This window comes from Nelumbo lutea, chromosome 3 (genome assembly GCF_056320005.1).
Source record: "Nelumbo lutea isolate HS-2025 chromosome 3, American lotus-T2T, whole genome shotgun sequence".
NCBI lineage: Eukaryota > Viridiplantae > Streptophyta > Magnoliopsida > Proteales > Nelumbonaceae > Nelumbo > Nelumbo lutea.
In genome coordinates, this window is record NC_142686.1 from 26,142,898 (window position 1) to 26,163,623 (window position 20,726).

General features: G+C 38.5%; 1 protein-coding gene across 8 annotated transcripts in view; it reads left to right on the forward strand.

The window, feature by feature from the left end:
• The window catches only part of LOC148863772 (Transducin/WD40 repeat-like superfamily protein), a 69,116-nt gene that overhangs the window by 16,526 nt on the left and 31,864 nt on the right, over positions 1-20,726 (forward strand). For 5 of the 8 annotated variants that reach the window (XM_088980078.1, XM_088980077.1, XM_088980082.1 and 2 more), the window contains exons 5-12: positions 2,327-2,429; positions 2,527-2,611; positions 2,775-2,861; positions 2,992-3,095; positions 14,286-14,445; positions 14,528-14,630; positions 14,715-14,934; positions 17,295-17,353. In XM_088980078.1, the coding sequence (XP_088836204.1) occupies positions 2,327-2,429; positions 2,527-2,611; positions 2,775-2,861; positions 2,992-3,095; positions 14,286-14,445; positions 14,528-14,630; positions 14,715-14,934; positions 17,295-17,353 (921 nt within the window). The remainder of the gene's footprint in view (positions 1-2,326; positions 2,430-2,526; positions 2,612-2,774; positions 2,862-2,991; positions 3,096-14,285; positions 14,446-14,527; positions 14,631-14,714; positions 14,935-17,294; positions 17,354-20,726) is intronic. The other 3 variants (XM_088980080.1, XM_088980084.1, XM_088980081.1) reach the window with 1 other exon arrangement.

The window sequence follows — 20,726 nt, forward strand, 5'->3', positions numbered from 1 at the left end:
CTAGTGGTGACAGCCACAATTGTTGTGCTGCCACCTTTGTTAATGAGGATCCTACTACCCCCCATTTACGAAGGATATCATCAGTAGAGAAACCTCGGAAGATACTCCGATTTCACCCAATGTGCTACTCTCTCTAATGATCTCAAAAATAGCTTCTTCTTACTTGTTCTTTGGAGACCCTTGAATTTCTCTTTTCTCTTAATATCTAAATGATTGCCACTCTTGTGCATCTTCAAAATAATCTTCCCTCTCTTCCTTGGCCACCTAAATGTTGATGAACATAACAAGCTAGCCACATTTGGAGTGTTCCTCCTGCATCTAAAAGAGAGAAAAACCACTCCCAAATACATGTAGTAAATGGTAGCAAGTCTCTTCACTTTTTTTGCAATGAATACCAATATGTGGAGAAGGAGTCCAATTAGGCCACTTTTTCTCTGAAAAATATCACAGGCATTAATTTTTTCATGGAGCACCTCCCAACAAAAAGCCCTGATCTTAGGAGGGATAGGTAGACTTCAAACTTCTTTACCAGGAAAGTGCTGGGGGGTGGGTGGGAAGAGTGCAAGGAGCCTGACAGGAGACACAAGTAAAAGATCCTGAGAGGTTAGCAATCCATATATTACCAAGTTCCAAAACTGGACTAAGATCTTATTCTAATTGGATAAGGTCAAAGCTAAACCTGATCTGATTATTAACAGACGCAAGTTCCAAAAATCTGAATTCAATGTGATTATGTCAATTGATTGTCTGAACCTGAATTAATCATTTCTGAAGTTGAATTGGGCACTGGTTTTCGGACTCAACTGACAGCCCTATATGTCTCATTTTTCTTGAAGCTATTGGTTCTCAAAAATCATGCTTGAAGCTGTTATCTTCCAGTTATCACTTCATTCTTTAGCCTATTCTTCTGTATCATTTTTTTATGAGTGGTAAACAACTTTATTAATTTGAACAAGTGCGGTGATGTAGATAAGGAGTGCAAAGACGAGAAGGGATTCTTGTAGCTGACTCCAAATAATTTGGATTAGGGCTGAGTTGAGTTGGTATAAGTTCAAAGGTGTAGAGAATGTTAAGTTTAAATGTATCAATCAAAATCTCTCCCAACAAAAGATTTAAGTTTGTAGGGCAAATAGCTGATATTTGATTGTAAAACGCCGAATAAGTGGTGTCTCTTCAATTTTTGATCAATAATGAAGTGAATATAAGCCCCTGCTAAACCATAACAATTTAGCAGGAAACTGAACAAGTATGAAACAGCCAATACTGATAACTTATGACCTTATGGCTGCAAATGTTATAAAGAACTAAGATTTTTATTCTGCCACTGGACCTGTGCCCCCACCCCCCCCTCAAACAAGATTCTTCTTGAAAATGAATTCTCCAACCTTACTTTTTCCGTGCATTGATAAACAGCAAAGTGAATCACATTCCAAATGAAATTGCCTAGAATCCCTATCTAATGCTGGATAAGAAGAAATTGCTTGTTGCATAGATCTATTGTCAGTAGTATTGATTTGTATTAGGACCCATGGCTCCATTGTAGTTTTGCTTCTCTCTTGTTGCTAATTTGTGTAGTTTGGGCTCAAACCTTGTTTACGTATTTTCTTTCAATTAAATTTTATTTCTGATATATCATGGACTACAAAATTGTTCTATTGGCTTATCAAGAGTTCGCTACCTTTTGATTTTTATTGTCTGCTGCTTATTTCAAGGGAAAATGTGTAATCTTCTTTTATCATTCACTTCATGAATCAAAATACAGGTTATTTAGTCTTCATATGAATTATGGTAGTATGAATTCTAGTGACAAATGAGTCACAAAGGGTATGAAGGTGCTTGTTAACCAAATACAAACATCTTCGTATACTGTTTCATTTATATCTCTTGTATTTTTCATAATTCCACAATATCTTCCATGATGCAGGGAAAATAATCACTTCTCCAAATCTTAATGTGAAATGATAATAAAGTCAAAATGAACTTCTTTTCCTTGTTCGCAAATTCATTTGTTAAACTTGTAGAAATTCTGATGCTCGATATTCAATGGACTAACTATAGTACTTCTTAATCTCTAATTCGTATGGAATTGTTTTGGTGTTGGACTTGTAATTATGCTATAATCGAAGTGTCAGCTACTAAAATATTTGAGAAATGATGATTGTGATTTATATTATAATGACACAAATAATGTCTTATTGCTTGAAACCTTTATGGTGATGCTAAGAACATCTTATATGATCATTTAGTACTCACTTAGAGTGTGAATTGTTATTTCCTATGTAAGTTTGCTTTTGTCCACGCTGATGTCATCCTGGCAACTTTATAGATCTTCTTTCTGGATGTTTAGCACCTACCTATTTGGCACGTGAAACTCGTCCTTGTGTTCGCTCCATTTCATGGTCTCCTCTAGGATTAGCTCCCAATTCAGGGTATGTATAGTGCATTATACTGTAATATTTTCCTACTTATGATGGCCTTTTTCAGAACACCTCTGGTGGGTGCAAAGTCATTTTGTACTTGTTGTAGATGCTTGCTTGCTGTTTGCACAACAGAAGGTCGTGTGAAGATTTACCGTCAGCCATTTCTTGAGTTCCGTGCTGAGTGGGTAGAGGTATGCACTAAAAATGACTGTTGTTGACGTCAGTATTGATGTTGGATCTTATTCTTTGATTCATGTATTTGATATGAGCAAATTTGTTAACTTCATTATTTTTCTCTAATTTAGGTTGTTCTAAAATGGCTGGTGATGGCTTATTCTTTTCTTTTATTTGTAGGTTGTTGACATTTCTGTCATTCTATGTGATTACCTCAGAAGTATCAATTTTGGGGAGTTGGAAATGACTTCCACAGAATCTTGTCATGTGAGTTCTCTTTTCCATCATTTCCTTAATTATTGTTTTATTTCATACTATGGTGTTTCAATATTCTTTTATAAGATCTTTGTTATATATTTCACTATTAGTGAAACATATTTTGGGTTTTTTTTCCTAGGAGGAAAGAGATAGAGACAACATAGAGCCTGGTTATGTCGATAGTTTGAAGATCTCTAATTTGAGAAAGGGCCGTAAACGGGCAGTGCAAAACTCGGGAAAAATGTACAGTCGTATGCCCTTTTCTCTTTTCTTTAGATATTTGGTTACCGATTTTTCTACCCTAGTTTCTCTGGTTGATTTGACTGCATCTTTAATTTTGTGGTTTCTGTAACTGGAATTGTTAGTAAAGCACATAAATAATAATAATTAATTTAGGAAAGAATGTTTATTTTGTTTCTTCATTTAAGTGTTTTGCTTATTATTGTTAATGTGAGGGTGGGCCTTGGTGCAACGGTTGGGTTGCTCCATTGCGACCTGGGTGATCAGGGTTCAAATCTTGGAAACAGTCGCTCTGTATGTGCAGAGGTATGGCTGCACACATCTCTCTCTCCCCAGACCCCGCATTGGTGGGAGCCTTGTGCACTGGGCTGCCCTTTTTCTCATTATGGTTGATGTAAATATGGACTACATCAGTGGAATATGTACTTTAGTAGGGGTGTTTCTGTCATTGTACGAAATGAATTAATTGGCAGCAGAGTATGTTCTTATCTATAAATTACAGAAACAGTTTAAAACTTGGCAGCAGAGTATGTTCAAGAACACAAAAGAAGAAAACTGATTGCAGCCTCGAGGGAGAAATCATTATGCTCCCTAGATGATGTTTTGACTTGTATGGCAGCTAAGTCAAGACTGGAAGAGGTTCATACCCTTTGTTATTTTGCTTTGTTTTTTGAGGCATCATCTCGTTCCTCTTTGTGGGATCTCTATTATGTAATTTTTGTTGGCTCATATTAACCATTCTTGATAAATCACTTTATTACTTATAAAAAAAAAGAGGTTCATACCAAGACAAAGCACCTTTTTCAGGGTCTAGTTTTTTTCTTTTTTTCTTTTTTTGTAATTTCTGGATTGGGAGGATGATTATGAGGGGCAGGGAAGGTTAATGCTGGTCATTTGGGGAAGATGGAGGAGTCTTCAACTAAGAGGGATCGAGATCTTTTGGTTATGGGGGACTTGACTCTTCTGAAGTACAATCAGTGGATTCAGTGCCAGATCATGAAAAGGAGGTCTTGGAGAAGGAAGACCTAGATAAGGTGGAAGAAGATTTGAAGGGGCAAGAGAGAGATGGGGAGGAGATCCTTTATCAAATGAGACTGGTTGAGGAGAATTAATCTGGATGATGTGGTATTAAAAGAAGTCCAAGTCAGCAAACTTTTGGGCCTTTTCTTTTGTCTGGGGAGGATTTTGCTAGAAAAACATTTTTGGAGATTGAAAGAGGTACGGATGATAAGGCTTATTGAGCTCGTTTGTGGCGATGGAGATGTTTGGAAGAGGTGGGGTCTTATCTTGGGGAGAAGTGGGTGTTAGTGGGTGGTTAAGAAGGTTTTTGGTATGTAAGGGTGCTGGTGGACGTTCCTTGTTCTTTGAATGGGTCATGTTTTCAAGGGGTCTTTGGCTTGTGGGCTGGGTTGTTTCATCTTTCATTTCTCTAGTAGGGGTGGGTGTGCCTTCTGTGGTGGTTGCATAGATGTTTTAGATGGTACATGGCTATTTTATTTTTGTCTTGTGATAAAACTCAGACCAGATGTTGTATAAGTTCAGATTAGAAGAAACAGGAGAAGAAGAGAGAGAAGATGGAGAAGAAGAAGGAGAAAAGGTCATAGCCGAACTAGGGTGAAAAATTCAAATCCCTCTAGTTGGCCCTTCTTTTATTTATACACTTCTAAGATATACAAGAATTACCATTGTGCCCCCACTTAAGTGAGAGCCACATCAGTTGAACAATACATATATAGCTAAACATAAAAGGACTATACTACCCTTGTACAACTGACTAACACTCCCCTCAAGCGGGTGAGTATATGTCATATAGTCCTAGCTTGTTACATATGTAGTCCACTCTTCCCTGATTCAACCCTTTGGTAAGCAGATCTGCCCATTGATTTCCTGTGTTCACATATGCTGTACTTATCACTCCATAGAGCACCTTCTCACGTACAAAGTGGCAATCCACTTCTATATGCTTCGTCCTTTCATGAAACACTGGATTAGAGGAGATATGAACTGCAACTTGATTATCATAGTATAACTTCATTGGAGTGTCAATCGAGTATCCCATCTCCTCTAGGAGATGCTTCAACCACACTAGTTTGCATGTTGTGTGTGCCATAGCCCGCCTCTGCACTGCTTCTTGCTACCACTGTCAGTTTCTTACTCTTCCAAGTCACTAAGTTCCCACTAAGAAAAGTGCAATACCTTGTAGTGGATCTTCTGTCAGATATGGGCCCGACCCAATTAGCATCCGTGTATCCCTCTATCTCAAGGCTTCCTCCACTCTTATATAACAAACCACGACCTGGGGCACCCTTCAAATGCCTCACAATTCTTAGGACTGCCTTCCAATGTGGGATTCGAGGGTTCTGCATAAATTGACTCACCACACTGACCGCAAATGAGATATCAGGTCGTGTGATAGTTTGGTAATTAAGTTTACCCACCAACCTTCTGTACCTTTTCGGATCCTCAAACTCCTCACCTGTATCACTACCCAATTTAACATTCAGTTCCATAGGTGTTTCAGTTGGTTTGGCACCTAACAAACCTGTTTCTTTTAGCAGATCAAGAACATATTTCCTTTGGCACAGATTAATACCATTGTTGGACCTTGTAACCTCTATCCCTAGGAAGTATTTTAATTTGCCAAGATCCTTTGTCTGGGAGTGATCATGCAAGTTAGTCTTCAACCTGTCAATCCCTTGTCTGTCACTACCTGTGATAACAATGTCATCTACATATACCACCAATAGAATCTTCCTAGCATTTGATTCATAGCTGAATACAGAATGGTCAACCTGACACTGTTTCATTTCAAACTTCTTCACTACTTCACTAAATCTCCCAAACCATGCACGGGGAGATTGTTTAAGCCCATAAATAGCCTTCTCACCCTCCCCCCTGGGCAACAAACCCTGGTGGTTGCTCCATGTACACCTCCTCAAGAAGATCACCATGTAAAAAAACATTCTTGATGTCAAGATGAAAAAAGGGCCAATCAAGCATTCTTAATCAATACCATATTGCTGTGAATAACCTTTGGCAACTAATCGAGCTTTCAACCATTCAACGCTCCCATCGAGTAAATACGAGTTAGGGCCAAGAGTTCTTCTTCCATTGCTTGGTGGCCACCCTTGAGAAGTGAGGGCTTCTTGGCCATCCTTGGGAACAGATACAAAGGGTAACATAGAAACAAACTGTCGATGGGAAGCTGAAAGGTGAGATACAGAAAAATAATTGGAAGTGGGGTGGAGAGTGCAACTGCATTTACCCTTCCGCAAAGCAATAGGAAGATCAAGGTCAGAACTTGGGTTTGGGGTTAGGGTGGGAACAACTGCCGGATCTGTCAATGGTGACGAAGCTGGGGGAGGAGCCGGTGCCTGACGATGTGTATACACTTGCCGGATAGGTGGTCCTCTCTCAGGTGGCTGCACTAGAGGCAAAGACTGGGTCATAACTGGAACAAGAGGAATGGGATCCTCAACATGAATTGGAAGAGGGGGTGATGGCAACGGAGGAGAAGAAGTATCCGACTCGGAGAAGAAAGGAACAAACTCAAAAAATGTAACATTAGAACATGGAAAAGAACGCTGAGAACGAGGGTTATAACACTTATACCCTTTTTGAGTCTTGGAATAGCCAAGAAAGACACACTTAGTGGATCTAGCATCTAACTTGTCCATTCCAGGCCCAAGATTATGAATGAAACACACACAAACAAAACTTTGGGAGTAAGGGGAAATAGAGACAACGTGGGAAACAGAACAGAGAAAGGGGACTGACCTTCAAGGATAGACATGGACATGCGGTTAATGAAAAAACAAGATGTAAGTACAACATCACTCCAAAAGGGTTTGGGGACATTCATTTGATGTAAGAGGGACCGAGTAGTTTCCAAAAGGTGACAATTCTTTCTTTCAGCCACCCCATTTTGTTGAGGTGTGTAGGTACACGAGGTTTGATGGATAATGCCATGTTGTTCCAAATATTCTTGAAAGGGTGGGGAAAAATACTTGCGACCATTATCAGAACGAAGAATTTTAATATGTACACCAAATTGATTGCGAATTTTAGCATAAAATTTCTGGAAGATAGAAAACAATTCACTCTTTTCTTTCATAATATAAAGCCATGTCATCCTTGAATAATCATCAACAAAAATTACAAAGTACTTGTAACCATTATAAGACACTACTTTGTTTGGACCCCAGATGTTTGAATGGACTAAAGAAAAAGGACTTGATGTACGAATATCAACTCTAGGACTAAAGGAGGCACGGTGATGTTTCCCAAACTGACACGACTCACAATTTAAATTAGAAAGACGACTCAACGACGAAACAAGCAATTGAAGAGCTCTAAGAGATGGATGACCAAGTCTGCAGTGCCATTGATGAAGGGAGAGAGATGACTGATGAGCTGTTGTCGAACCACCTCCATCAAGATAATACAGTTCACCAGTTTCATACCCTCCATTAATCTTCATCCCCATCTTGAGATCCTGAAACACACAAGAGGAGGGGTAAAAAGTTATTAAGCAATTAAGAGACTTAGTCAATTTACTAACAGACATCAGGTTAAAGGGAAACTTGGGAACATATAAAAATGAGGAGAGGGATAATGAGTTTGTGTCAACATTACCAACACCACGTATGGCTGATGTAGAGCCATTGGCAAGAGTAACAGATTGGGAAGTGGAGGATGGAGTAATGGATGAAAACACACCTGGAGTTCTAGTCATATGATTGGAAGCTCCAGAATCTATAATCCAACGGGAAGGTGTGGATGCCAGACAAGCTGTACCTGTGTGTTCAAGGGTAGCCGTGTTCTGTTGAGATGTATCTTGAATGAACCGGTCATACTCATCCCGTGAAACATTCACCATCTTCTTTCTGGAAGCATCTGTAGATGTAGTGGGGATTTGATCAGTAACTTGATAGTCTTGTCTCTAGCTATCACCATTTACAGTTGCATGATTTGCCCAAGTTGATGGTGGGCCATGTAGATCATAGCAAAAGTTGAAAGTATGTCCCTCCATACCACAATTAGTACACCTTCTCTGAGTATTACCACATCCCCTACCACGGGCTCCCCCTGAATCTCGTCCTCCAACACGACCACCACCACGATTATACTTGCCACCACCACAACGATCATACATGGGTCCCCCACCACTACCACGACTATGCTGACCTCCTCTACCACCACGACCTCCCCTTCTCGTAATTGCAAATGCAGACCTATCTGACATAGTGGAAGTCTATGTGGGTCCAACTGAAATCCTCCGAAGACGAGCAAACACTTCCTCAAGAGAGGGGAGAGCAGATCCACCTAGTATCTGTGCTCTTACGGGTTCATACTCAGACTTCAGCCCTACTAAAAATCTGTTCACGTCTAACTGCTCTCTGTTGCTGAATTTTGACATCAGGTGTAAGAGGATGATAAACATTCAACTCATTTCGTAAGTTTCTCACATTGGCATAATATTCCTCGAGACTCTGATTCCCTTGTTGTAGATTGAAGTACTCTTGGTACAGTTGGTAAACCCTAGTAGTGTTATCTTGTCTGGAATATAGTTTCCTTGCATGATCCAGACTTCCTTGGCTGTATCTAAAAACATGAAGTTCACACTAATTTTGGACTCCATGCTGTTCCATAGCCAAGTCATAATTTGAGCATCCTCCTGCTCCCATTCATCATATCCCGAAGAATCAATTGGGGGTTTATCTTCCCTCACATGTTTTACCTTCTTTTGGCTTTCAGGAAAACTTCAACAGACTTAGCCCAAGGGACATAATTCTCACCATTCAGTTTTATAGAGGTCATCTGCACATTCAGATAATCAGAAGGCACCATCACACTTGATTTGTATTCACTGTTGTCTCCCATGATTGCACAAGAAGACAATGGGAAGCTATACCACTAAATTGTTACTCTACTGCCCTAATAAATCACCACTCCACACGAATGACTGAACACCACTAGGGTTCCTAGTACCAGGTTTTAGCAACAACACTCACAACTATTCACCATTGTTTCAGCAACAATATTCACAACTGTTCAAGGTTCAAAATATCGATACGCTTGATACGCCGGTATGGGCGTATTGGGCGAATCGATACTCCTTTTGGTGGTTTTTTTAATTTTTTTTGCCAACTGGTTCAGGGGAGTCGGTTTAGGTCTTCGCCACACCCTGAACCGCTCAGACCACCGATACATCCATTGTATCGGTGGGGTGCCGAAACGATACGTATCGGCCAATACGAGCCGATACGTGTCGATACTTTGAACCTTGCAACTGTTCACCACTTTTAGCAACAACACTATTGTTGCCGTCTATTGTCAGCACTAGAAACCCTCACAACACACCTCACAAATAGGATATTCAGTTCTACAACATATAAAAAAAATTTGCTACATACCACAACTTAGTTCGAAGATCATCTACCTGTCGAGTAGAGGGTACCAAGTCTGCACTGTCACCATCACAAAACCAGCCCTCTTCGAATTGCCGAGTAGAGGGTTTTCTACCAACCACACAAAACCACAACGACTGCACTCATTGGAGGCATGGAAACCCCCAGAAGGAGAAAACAACCAGTCCTTTTCTTTCTTTCTTTCTGGAAAACTCTCTAGGTATCAATGAGAATTCTGCAAAACCCTAGAAAGGAATGCGTAGAACAGAGAGAAAGGAGATGACTGATCTGAACTGATTATCGTGGCTCTGATACCATGATAAAACTCAGACTAGGTGTTGTATAAGTTCAGATCCGAAGAAAGAGGAGAAGCGAGAGAAGGAGAAGAAGAAGAAGGAGAAAAGGTCACAGCCGATCTAGTCGGCCCTCCTTTTATTTATACTCTTCTAAGATATACAAGAATTACCATTGTGCCCTCACTTAAGTTTTTATTTATACTCACTCAGACTAGGTGTTGTAAGGTGTCAATTATTATTAATAAGTCTTTATTTTCAAAAAGAGGAGCATTCTTTTTATCCATATTTTTCTAAAGAAAGGAAAAAAAAATCAGAATCAGTCTGTCTCAATCTTGAACTGAAATTTTCCAGTGCATGGGTGTATTTGGTTTTTATCCACTACACTTTTTGCAAGACATAGGATGCGCTCTCGTTGAGTTTAGTAGAAGATAATGCAATTGGTAGTCTAATTTCCAGACAATATTTCCCACTTGGACTGTTCTTCCCTCTAATGGTGTGTCATGGACTGCAAACAACAAATACAGCAAATTGCTATTGTAGAGGAATCTAATCACACTTAACCTGAAGAATATTTATTTGAAGTTTGCATCTGCCTTAGACTCTTTGGTGCAATTATAAAGTCTGGATTGTCATGTAAAGGGCCTGGACTGGGTTAGAGGACCCTTGGATTGTGTGATTATACCTGGATAGGAAAACAAAAGAACAACAGAAGTAAGTATAGTTGGCTAGAACTAAGATTGAAAGGCCGTTTAAGGCTACTTCATGAGATCTCTTGGTTAGAAAGTCAACAGCCAGCTGTTTCTGCATCTTTTTTGCATGATTAGTTTAAGGCTTTAAGCATTATAGTTGCCTGACACAGATTTTTTTTGAAGATAAAGTAAAGATTTCATTTAAATAAAAAAAGAAATTACAAGGTGATAAGGAATCACCTGTGAGAGGAACATACTGAAAAAGAAAAGTCTTCAACCAACACCACATCCATCTAACCACCGCACACAACACAGACAAACAGAAAACGGAAAATTCATGCAAATATTCATCACACCACTAATGCCATCTTTCAACCATTCAAACACAAACCACCACCACCCACCTGAATCCTTCCCACTTTTAACCTCTAAACACCAACAAAACCTAAACAACGCAACCATACCAATCCCACACACCAGGTTGAACAGTCTTTGCAAGGATTATTTCACAACTTCAGCAACTTGAGCAAACTCCTTTTTACTTATTTTGACTGTTCTCTTTGACCTTTTCACCTTTTTGTTAGGTCTGACCCAAATAAACCCTTTTTCAGCCTAGTAAAATTGCGAAAAAGGGGGAATGGGTAATATGGAAGCTAAGGAATGAGTTCAGGCGCTTCAAGCAGATATCAAAAGACTTGATAATCCAAATAAAGTGGATTAGGAGGTCTGGAAACAGTATGGCTGATGGTTTAGCTAAACAAGGAATTCAAAGACAATCCATGTTCTGCGCTGTTTTGTAAATAATGTGATAGAGTTCTTCTTGGGCTTTCTGTTTTCTGCCCACAACTTCTTGTTGTATATGTTCTTTTTAATCTAATGAATCAAATTTTGTGTTGCTGATAAAAAAAATGCAAAAGCCTTTGTAACCTGAATAGGATGATGATTCTTTAGAGTTCAGTCATCTGAAATGTCGATGACATTTGAAACCTTCTCAACATTCTTCGAACTCTAAGTGCAATTATTTCCTTTCTTGAAGCTCCTTAAAACTTAAATCAAAACCACTTTCTGCCTTATTTACTTTCTCTTTTTCTTTACTTTATTCCTCCAGCTTTCTAAAAGCCTACTTAACCTTCCCCGCCTAGAAAAAACAGACCCAAAATTTTACTCACATCCACCTATCTATTCATGATTTCTAAATATCCATCCAAATTTCAACTGGATGTCTCATCAATGTGCACCTCATCATCACTGTCATCCCTCAGTTCTGACTCGATTTCATCTTCGCTGAAATGATTTACATTAGTTTACATTCACTAATAATAATTGAATGGAAATTAGTTTAAAACATTATATATGTTACAATATTGCTTATATAGTTCCTGGAGCCACTTTGTAACTGTGCTTCAGGCTTGTGTTTGTTTGGTGTTTACAACTCTGTCCTAGGGGGAGGTAACACCTCATGTCTCTTCCTAGGCTTAATGTACTGCTGTTTTTTGAATTAATAAAACTACTCTCATTTATCAATAAAAAATGTTGCCTAATTGAGTAATTTACATTTTGTAAATATTATCTCCATTGATTTACATTGCTTAGTAATTCTCATATAAATTCATATATTAAGTTGAAGAAAAATTATTAATGTCCTTAAGTGGATCAATGGTGAATTTAGTCCATGGCTTTTGTAACCATGAGTGCGTGGGTTCAAATCTTAACTTCCTCAAAATATAGGATTTGTTTTTAGGAAAATCTATACTTTGGGGGTCAGTTCCAACATCGATTCTGAGTTTGGTACCAAGACTGGTTCCACCCAGCCCAACAAAGGCCGGTTCCGCCGGTTGGTTCAGGTAGCATAAACCCCAGACCATGGAACTGGCTTGGGTGGGGGTTGGTTCAATGAAATTGGAACAGGACCTTTCCAGGTAACAGAGGGTAGGGTTGGTTCCAATTGGTAGTCTTCATCTACCTCCTCCTCAACCCTTGAGGCTTAGAAAGACCAATATTACCTCCCTCCAAAGCCTACACCTCAAATTTATCCATAAACTGCAAAGTTTGTTCATCTTCTGTTACTAGAACAACATCAGAAGTTCTTGTTGCAACCTCTCATTTGACCTGTCTTTGTGATTCTCCTTACAACCCTACCAAAGGAACATTAAAAATAGTTTCATCACTTTTGTTAGCAATCTTATGATCTCAACAAACATCACCTGCTTAACCAAACATCTATTTCCTGAGCCCAACTAGGCTCTACAATTGAGGGGGAGACTGGCATTAGGGACTTTAATACCCAAGGGTAATTGTCCTTGGTTGGCAAGCTGGGGGGCTGAGAGAAAGTGAGAAGTTGGTTTGAAAAGCCCCTTGCGCTTTTTAAAACACTTGTCTATCCAAGTGGCATATTTCGTTTGGACTATGGAGTTGTTTGCCCCATCTAAGACTGATGATGTTATAAGGGAAGTGTACCTCTTTTTAAGTTTAATGAAAAACTTGTACTGATATTTCAGAGAGAAAAAGAAATCGAAGGGAATTGACTGATTCTGTTCTAAACAGGTAAAAAATACAAGTGGAGTGGCACCCATTATGGATGCCATTTATCAAGTTGAATTTTGAACGGTGCGGCTTAGGCGACCCAGACCCTTCTGGGATAGGAGAAATGGTTAGAAATTACTTGGATGAAGTTTTGATAATTTATTCTGGACCTAAAGTTGTTGGAAATTCAACTAGAGCAGAACTGAAAGCTGTGTTGGCAGGTTTAGAAAAGGCTAAGGAAATGAGACACAGCAATATAATAATAGAAGGGGACACTAAGGTCAGTAATGTGGAGTGACCATTGGAAGCACAGATACAAAATCATAGAAGCAAAAGAGATTAAAGGAATTAGGAGCAGCCATTCAATGGACACCTTGGTTTGCAAGCTGTCTTGATGGGCGGGCAGAGCAGGGGGCTACAAAGAAGTCAATGTATTGGGCAATAGTACAACGGGGGTGGGGGTGGGTTATTTGATACTAAATTTCACAAGGATGGTTAGCCAAGGTTGACCATCTATCCACTCATGTTGTACTCTGAACTTTACTGGTTAGTAAAATTTTCATTGTTACTGATCAAATACATTCACACACATACACATGCAAGCTGGGCATGATTTGTTACAAATAGGTGATCTACATTTGGGTATTTTTCCTTGATCGGAGGTAACCTTGTCATATGGAGGAGCAAGAAGCAGTTTGTAGTGGATTATTCCAACATTGAGGTAGGGTATAGGGTAATGGAACATAAAGTATGCAAACATTTCTGGATAAATATAGTATTGTAGGAGTTGGGTTGTGCTGTAAGGTGCTATGAATTTGTATTCTGACAATAAGGCAACAATTATCTTTTCCGAACATCCAGTGTAGCAAGACAAGACAAAGCATATGGAAGTAGACAGATACTTCATTAGGGGGAAAATAGCCTTCAATTTATTTGTTTAGCTTTTGTAAAAACAGGTGACCTCTTGTTCTTTGAAAAGCTGTAGGAAAGGCTTAATTGATTAATGTACTTACCAAGTTCAGCTGGACATGCGTAAATGCTGTTGTAAGGGTAATTTGTTACTCTAGTATTTTTACATAATGAAGAAATAGAAGGAAGAGACAGCCAAGAATCTTCCTACAGTTATATCTGCAAACCTTTTCTCTTATCTTCTCTCTACTCTATTTTCTCTTCTCATTGTTATTTTTTTAAATCACAGAAGCGGTTTACCACCCACATTTTTAGCACTTCTTTCTTTATCCTTTAATCTTAATTCTTTTAACAAACACTGTTCAGAGTTGACAATACAAGAACTTTGGCAAACCAAATATCACAAGGAGGAGACGGTGTGGATTCAAATGGTAGCTTGCTACCATGTAACAAAAAGTTGATTACAGCATATAAAGAAGTAGTCTCCTTCCCTTGCTCAATTTTCAAACAAGGATCTCCAGTAGAGGTTTGGAATCTTATTTGTGCTTTGAAAGTAATATGTTTATCACATTTTTCCAATGTTTATACATAGTACTGTGGATTTACAGGTTCTAACACATATTGGGGCTAAGCGCTTTTGGTTCAGTGGAAAAATAGAATGCATGGATGGTGCAAAAGCTCTTGTTCGCTTCTCAGAATTGATGGATAATGGTATAGTTGAGTTTTTAATTTGATTAAGATACATATGAAATGGCATTTATTATATTTTCACATTAGTGCATTTTATTATTCCAGAGAAGCAAGAGGAATGGGTTGATCTCAACCCTGTAAATGATAGCACAAAAAATTCAAGCGTTATCAGCAATACTATGGCTGATCAGGATGCTCCTTTGCCAAAAATTCGTCCTTCCATGAATATGGGCAATCTTCCAGATCAACTTTTTCTGGATAAATGTCATGGGGTGGAGGAGGTTCTCAGAATTGGGCAAGTGGTGGAAGCTTTTATGAATAATAGGTAATCTGTATTCATTCTGGATGAATAATGTAAATTATGAACCTGCTCATTAGTTTCATAGGCAATTCATATTTTTCTATCGATGCATAAATTCTGTTCATCATACACACATATACATGCATACAGATAATTTTTTGTTTGTTTCTGATGCAGTAGCTGAAGAGGCATAATTGGAATTTTATGATATTTTATGTATTTCTGTATTTTTTGACAGTAGGGGTATTTTTGTCATTTTGCAATTTTTTGTGGGTCCAATAATAGGGTTTGATTGTCTAGTTATAGTTTATTTATGTTTAAAATTTCAGAGTCATTGCATAAGTAGGATTAGAGTTATTGAGTGTTCTTTGAATTGAAATAGGATATGACAACTTACTTTGTGTCCTATTAGGATTAATGAGTCTAACAGTTTGACTCCTAAGACTATTATGAGTCAAACAGCTTGACTCATAGGATTATTATGGTTTTAGAGTCTATAAATATGTATGGACGTTTTACAGAAAGGCAATGAATTATGTTGAGTTTTCTTCAGCTTATGCCAGTTATGTTGAGTGATTCCAATGCCCTAGAGTGATTCTAGTTATGGTGAGTGATTCCCTGAAAGGCAATGGATTATTATGGACGTTTTCTATCTTATTCCTTCTTGAAGCCATTACAGCCATAAACAGCCAAAAAATTCTGATCCAGAAAGACCATTCAACATTTTCTAAGGACTAGAACTGAGCTGGTGCTACATCAGTTTCACTATTCTGTATTGATTTCTTAACAAGCGTGTTTTATCTTTATAGCTGTTATGCACTGCTAAGGAATTGTCAGTTAAGTTTTTGTTTGTTTAAATGTGTTGAATGCTGTTTACTTTATCTTGACCAATTGCTAATCATTGATTAATGAACACCTCTCTTTATTGCATGAACTTATATTTGTAGAATTGCTCTACCAATAACCTCTTTATTCAACATTAAAGGAGACAATTAATCAGAAATGGTGAAAGAATCATGCTTGAGATATTATTTTTGAGGATCATGGCAGTGAAGCTAAGAACCAAGTGGTGTGTTGGTTTAGATTAGCTGAGAAGCTAAGAGCCCGTTTTGGAGGGCTTCAGCTTTGATTGAGCTGCACCAACTGAGCCATATTGAAGAATCTTCTAAAACTAACTTCACCAGAAAGTCGATTTATTAGCTCAATTAAAGTGTAATTGGGCTTTCCGGGTTTTTCATTAAAAACCCGGCTGGACATGCATCAGACTCTTCTAGATAGACGTGCCCATGTTGGACATGCATTGGAGGCTGACACTCCATGGATTCTTGAGGAGAGTTCTACATAATATTTAATTTCTATCTCGTTGATTATTTGACATAAACGAACAGATAATGTACAAGATGAATGCCATTTTCTAGTATCAAAGATAATAACAAAGACACTATTTTTTTTGCAGGTGTATAATGTTAGAATTAAAAAATATGAACTATTTAATTAGTATATACTTTTCCATAGATGTGCCTGTGAGTATGGATGCTAGTCAGGCCAGGTTGGGTCAGGTTGAGGTCAATCTAACCCAACCTGAACTGTGGAACCCTCAACCCTAACCTTAACCTGACTTGGAGTTTCAGGTTGGGTTGGCATCCAGTTGGACTGACTTGTTTACTTCCTTTTGCCGAATATTCTTATTTCCTAGACTCAAGGATTGAGGTTAATTTATTTTTAGCATTATTATATGTAAAAAGACATAGTTATCATTGCTTTTGAAAAAAAACGTCCTCAAACTTGAAATTGTTAACATCGATATATACAAACATACAGATAGATACATAATATTTATACATGCATGCACAATATTTATACATACAAATATGAAGCTAAGTTGGGTTCAGGATGGGTGGGTTGGCCAAGGTCTCTAGTCTACCCTAAGCCAACCTGAAGTTAAGTCAGGTTCATACTTTTCAGCTCTAACTCTAATCCAAACTTCAATCCAACATAGCTGGACCCAACTTTTTCAGGTTGTGTTTGGGCTAACCCAGCCCAAGTTGCAGCCTTATCTGTGAGTTCGTGTTTTCTCAACTTGCTGGTTAAAGTCCCATAGACGTGTCAGATTCCAACTCCCTTGTCCATGTCCAACACTGGATTCTACTACCTAGTGGGGATCAAGGTTTCTTGTCAGATCTGCAAGTCCTACTTCTCCCATGTGGGTGTGATTGATGAAATGATGTAATTTGATCCACCATGCATACAAACTGAGCAGAATGCTACAGGGCTGTACTTTAACTTAGGCTTTTTGATTCTAGATTTCAATTAATTTTTGAGAGTTCGCTTTCTCAACTGTGTTATATTAATTTTAGAGTTGGTATTTATATGTCAATGTGCAGATGGGTGGAAGGCTTATTTATGGGCTTCAATGGTCATGCTTTACTGGTGAAACTTACTGGTATGTTTTGGCCTGATTGTGTTCCTGAACAAGTATATTGCATTTGCTCTTAAGTATGATGAAAAACAACCTATTGATCCTTTTCTTGTATAGAAGCTTTTGGTAAGTTATCATTGCATCATTATACTCCTTGCTTCATTATTACCAATCAAAAAATTTAATATACTTCTTACTGGTGTGCTGCAAGTTTTTTGTTTTTGTATGCATTAATTATCATCAATGTTTTATTAGGCATGGGAGGTCTACACCTGGAGGCATGCCTCCAGTTGAGATGCCCCAAAAACTCCCTGAGGCACATGCTAGAGATGTTGATGCCTTTGAGGCATACACCTCATGTACCTTGTACAAAAAGAAGGGAAGAAAGAAAGAAAAGAAAAGGAAAGGGAAGGGAAGGGAAGGGAGAGGCATACATGTCAGGTGCTTCATGCATGCCTAATACTAAAAGAAAAGATGATAGAAAGAAAAGGAAAGGAAAGGAAAGGGAAGGGGTGGGAAAGAAAAATGAAAGAAACAAATGTTTTTTGTCAAAATGAAACAACAAAAACAAGATGACATCCTCTTTCCTCTTCATCCTTTTCTTTTCTTCCTCCTCCTCCTCCTTGTGCTCAGGAGGCTCACACATCTTGTGTACTAGGTCTGTTAATGGGTTAGGGTCTGGTTTGGGACAGGGTGTACCAGTCCTGAGCTGATAAGAGAACCCCCTGTCCTGGTCACAAACCAGACCCTATAGGTTCTATAATTTCAGACCCAGAACCGAACCAGTTGGTAATCTGAACAATCTTGTCTGTCCTGATAAGACCTGATTATATCTAACCACCTGCACAAAATAATGGTGAATAATATGGAAGGAGTAAAGCCTCAGCATCTCTCCACACCTAATGGATCTGAACTGTTTTTGTAACAATTGTAAGTTTGTAACTAAACAACTAAGACAACTACTAATATTCTTTCTAGAATCGACAGAAAATGATAAGTAAGAGGGTTGATCAACAACCTCATTCACATGGCAGATCAAAGATCAACAACTTCTTTCACATGGCAGATCAAAGAAGATTAAAAAAAAACATTAGCCTCATTCACCTACTTCTGCATCACAATAAGTATTTCAGAGTGATGAAGAGAAAAAGTATCTAGCAATCCACAAAACAGGGTTTCTTCGCTGAAGGGTGAACAAAGAGCCACATAGGTGTTGTGGCTAGCTGTGTGATGGCCAGGGGGTGGGGTTAGGTCAGAAGTTGACCTGCTCATGGGCCAGGCCGGGCTTTGCTTCTATATTAATAAAATGTGTTTAGGCTTGTGCATGAGCCCGACCCTACCACTGGGCCTAGATCTTGAGCCTGAGTTCGGCCCTCGTATAAAGCCTGAAGTCTGACCAAGAAGTTGGGCAAGAAGATTCTTTTTTTTTTAAATTTTTGTTCAACAATAAAACTAATTTATTTATATTAAACGACCTCAAAACCCAAAAAATACTAAAAGATCTCGTTTACATGAAAAAAAAGAAGAGGAACAAAGAAAAGAAAAATATATATATATTATAAAATATATTTTTAATTATATAAAATATTATCAAGTTGGGCTTGGGATTGGGCTTAGTGTTTTGGACCCGAGCTCAAGCTTGAGGGCCTAAAATCTTGTCCATGCCTGACCATGAATGGGTCAGGCTAGGTCGGCCCGTTGGGCTACCAGACCCATGAGCAGGTCTAGTTAGAATCCTGAAGCTTTAATCACTTAGTTTTCTTCAATATGCCTTGATGGATAATCAACTAAGGGGTGTTATTAGTAGGGCTGTTCACGGGTCGGGTTGGGTTGGTTTACTGAGGTTTTTCCAACCGACCCGACTTGGTCGGGTTACCTGAGATGGAAACCAAAACTGATCCAGTGTTAAGCAAAGCCGACCTGGTCGGTTTGAGTCGGGTTGGGTCCGTTTCGGCTCTAAGTCCATCAGGTTCCTATTTTTTCAATCTTTCATGCACCTAAATAGACCCCCTTTGTCATTGGATAAAGTAAGAAAAAAATACTAAAATAGAAGCTTGGGAGCATGTTTCACTAAAATTGTGACATAGTGTTTGCCTGCACACATACAGAATCTTATTAAAAGGCAGCTGTACCACAAGTTAAAAGAGATGACTGAATATCTCCTTGCTCCGTGGGTAATCTTACAAGACTCTTTCCATGGTAACTTTGAGAAGATGGGAGTTGGGAGAGCCAAGTTCAAATGATGTCTTGAAGTTGAGACTTGAGAACTTGAAATTTTAAAATTTTGATTATTCAGTTGAGAGTCAAATTGTATTAGAGAATAGAGATTGTGCTTGAGTTGAGGGGCTAAGGGGGGCGGACCAAGTTAGAATTAGAATAGAAGACAGAAGTTATCAAGAAAATAGAAAGTCAAACTGTATTAGAGAAAGAAGACTGAAATTTGTATATTTCAAGAAACTTTCTAAGTTCTAATCTAAGTAAAAAAGGACACCTAATTCTAATTGCAATTGCCTAATTGGTTTCCTATTTGGTGTAAAAGACTATAGAAACTAGGACTCTTTGATTCTTTTCTTTAAACTTTTCCAAAAAAATTCCTTGTCTAGTTGTCTTACAATACTTGCCATTAATGTTATTCCTAACTAGAAGACTAGGTTAGGTTGTAATTAGGAATTAGGATAGAGACAACTTAGCTAAGTAGGAACTAAGTCGTTCGGTTTGGGTCGGTTTCGGTTTTCACACAAGAAAACCAAAACCGACCCGAACCATCGGTTAATGAATTTGTACAACCCAAAACTGACCGGTGCTGATGAAGGCCCGACCGACTCGGGTTGGGTCGGTCCGGGTTGTCCGGTTTGGTCGGGTTGGGCCTTCTTATGAACAGCCCTAGTTATTAGTTTTGCAGAACACATGATCCCACAGATTGAGAATAGGTGGACCTGAAGATGAACTAACAAGGCAAAGTTGAAGGGATAACTTTCCCTGTATCTTTGAGTTCAAATGGACAGAGCAGCTAGGGTTTGGCCTTTTGTTGAACAAATCTTTTAACCCCAAATAAAAATTACTATTTTGTACACAAAACCTGGAATTGGAACTGATCCAATGGGACAGAATATGGAACCAGAATCTATGCAATCAGTTTGGTTCTGTCTAGTAGATCTGACCCATTGACAACCCTATTCTGAACTACATCTCATGTCTCCAGGTAGTGGAATGCCTCATGTCATGCCTGTGTTTTAAAACTTTGATTATCATTTGTTTTCATGGAAGCTTTTATAATCTATTTTGACTGCTGATAAGAAAAAAAACAAGAGGGAATAACTAATTCCTATTTGGTTTGCTCAAGTGGTTATATAATTTCTAGCTTAAAGAAACTTTATATCAAATATAGTTGTTTTAT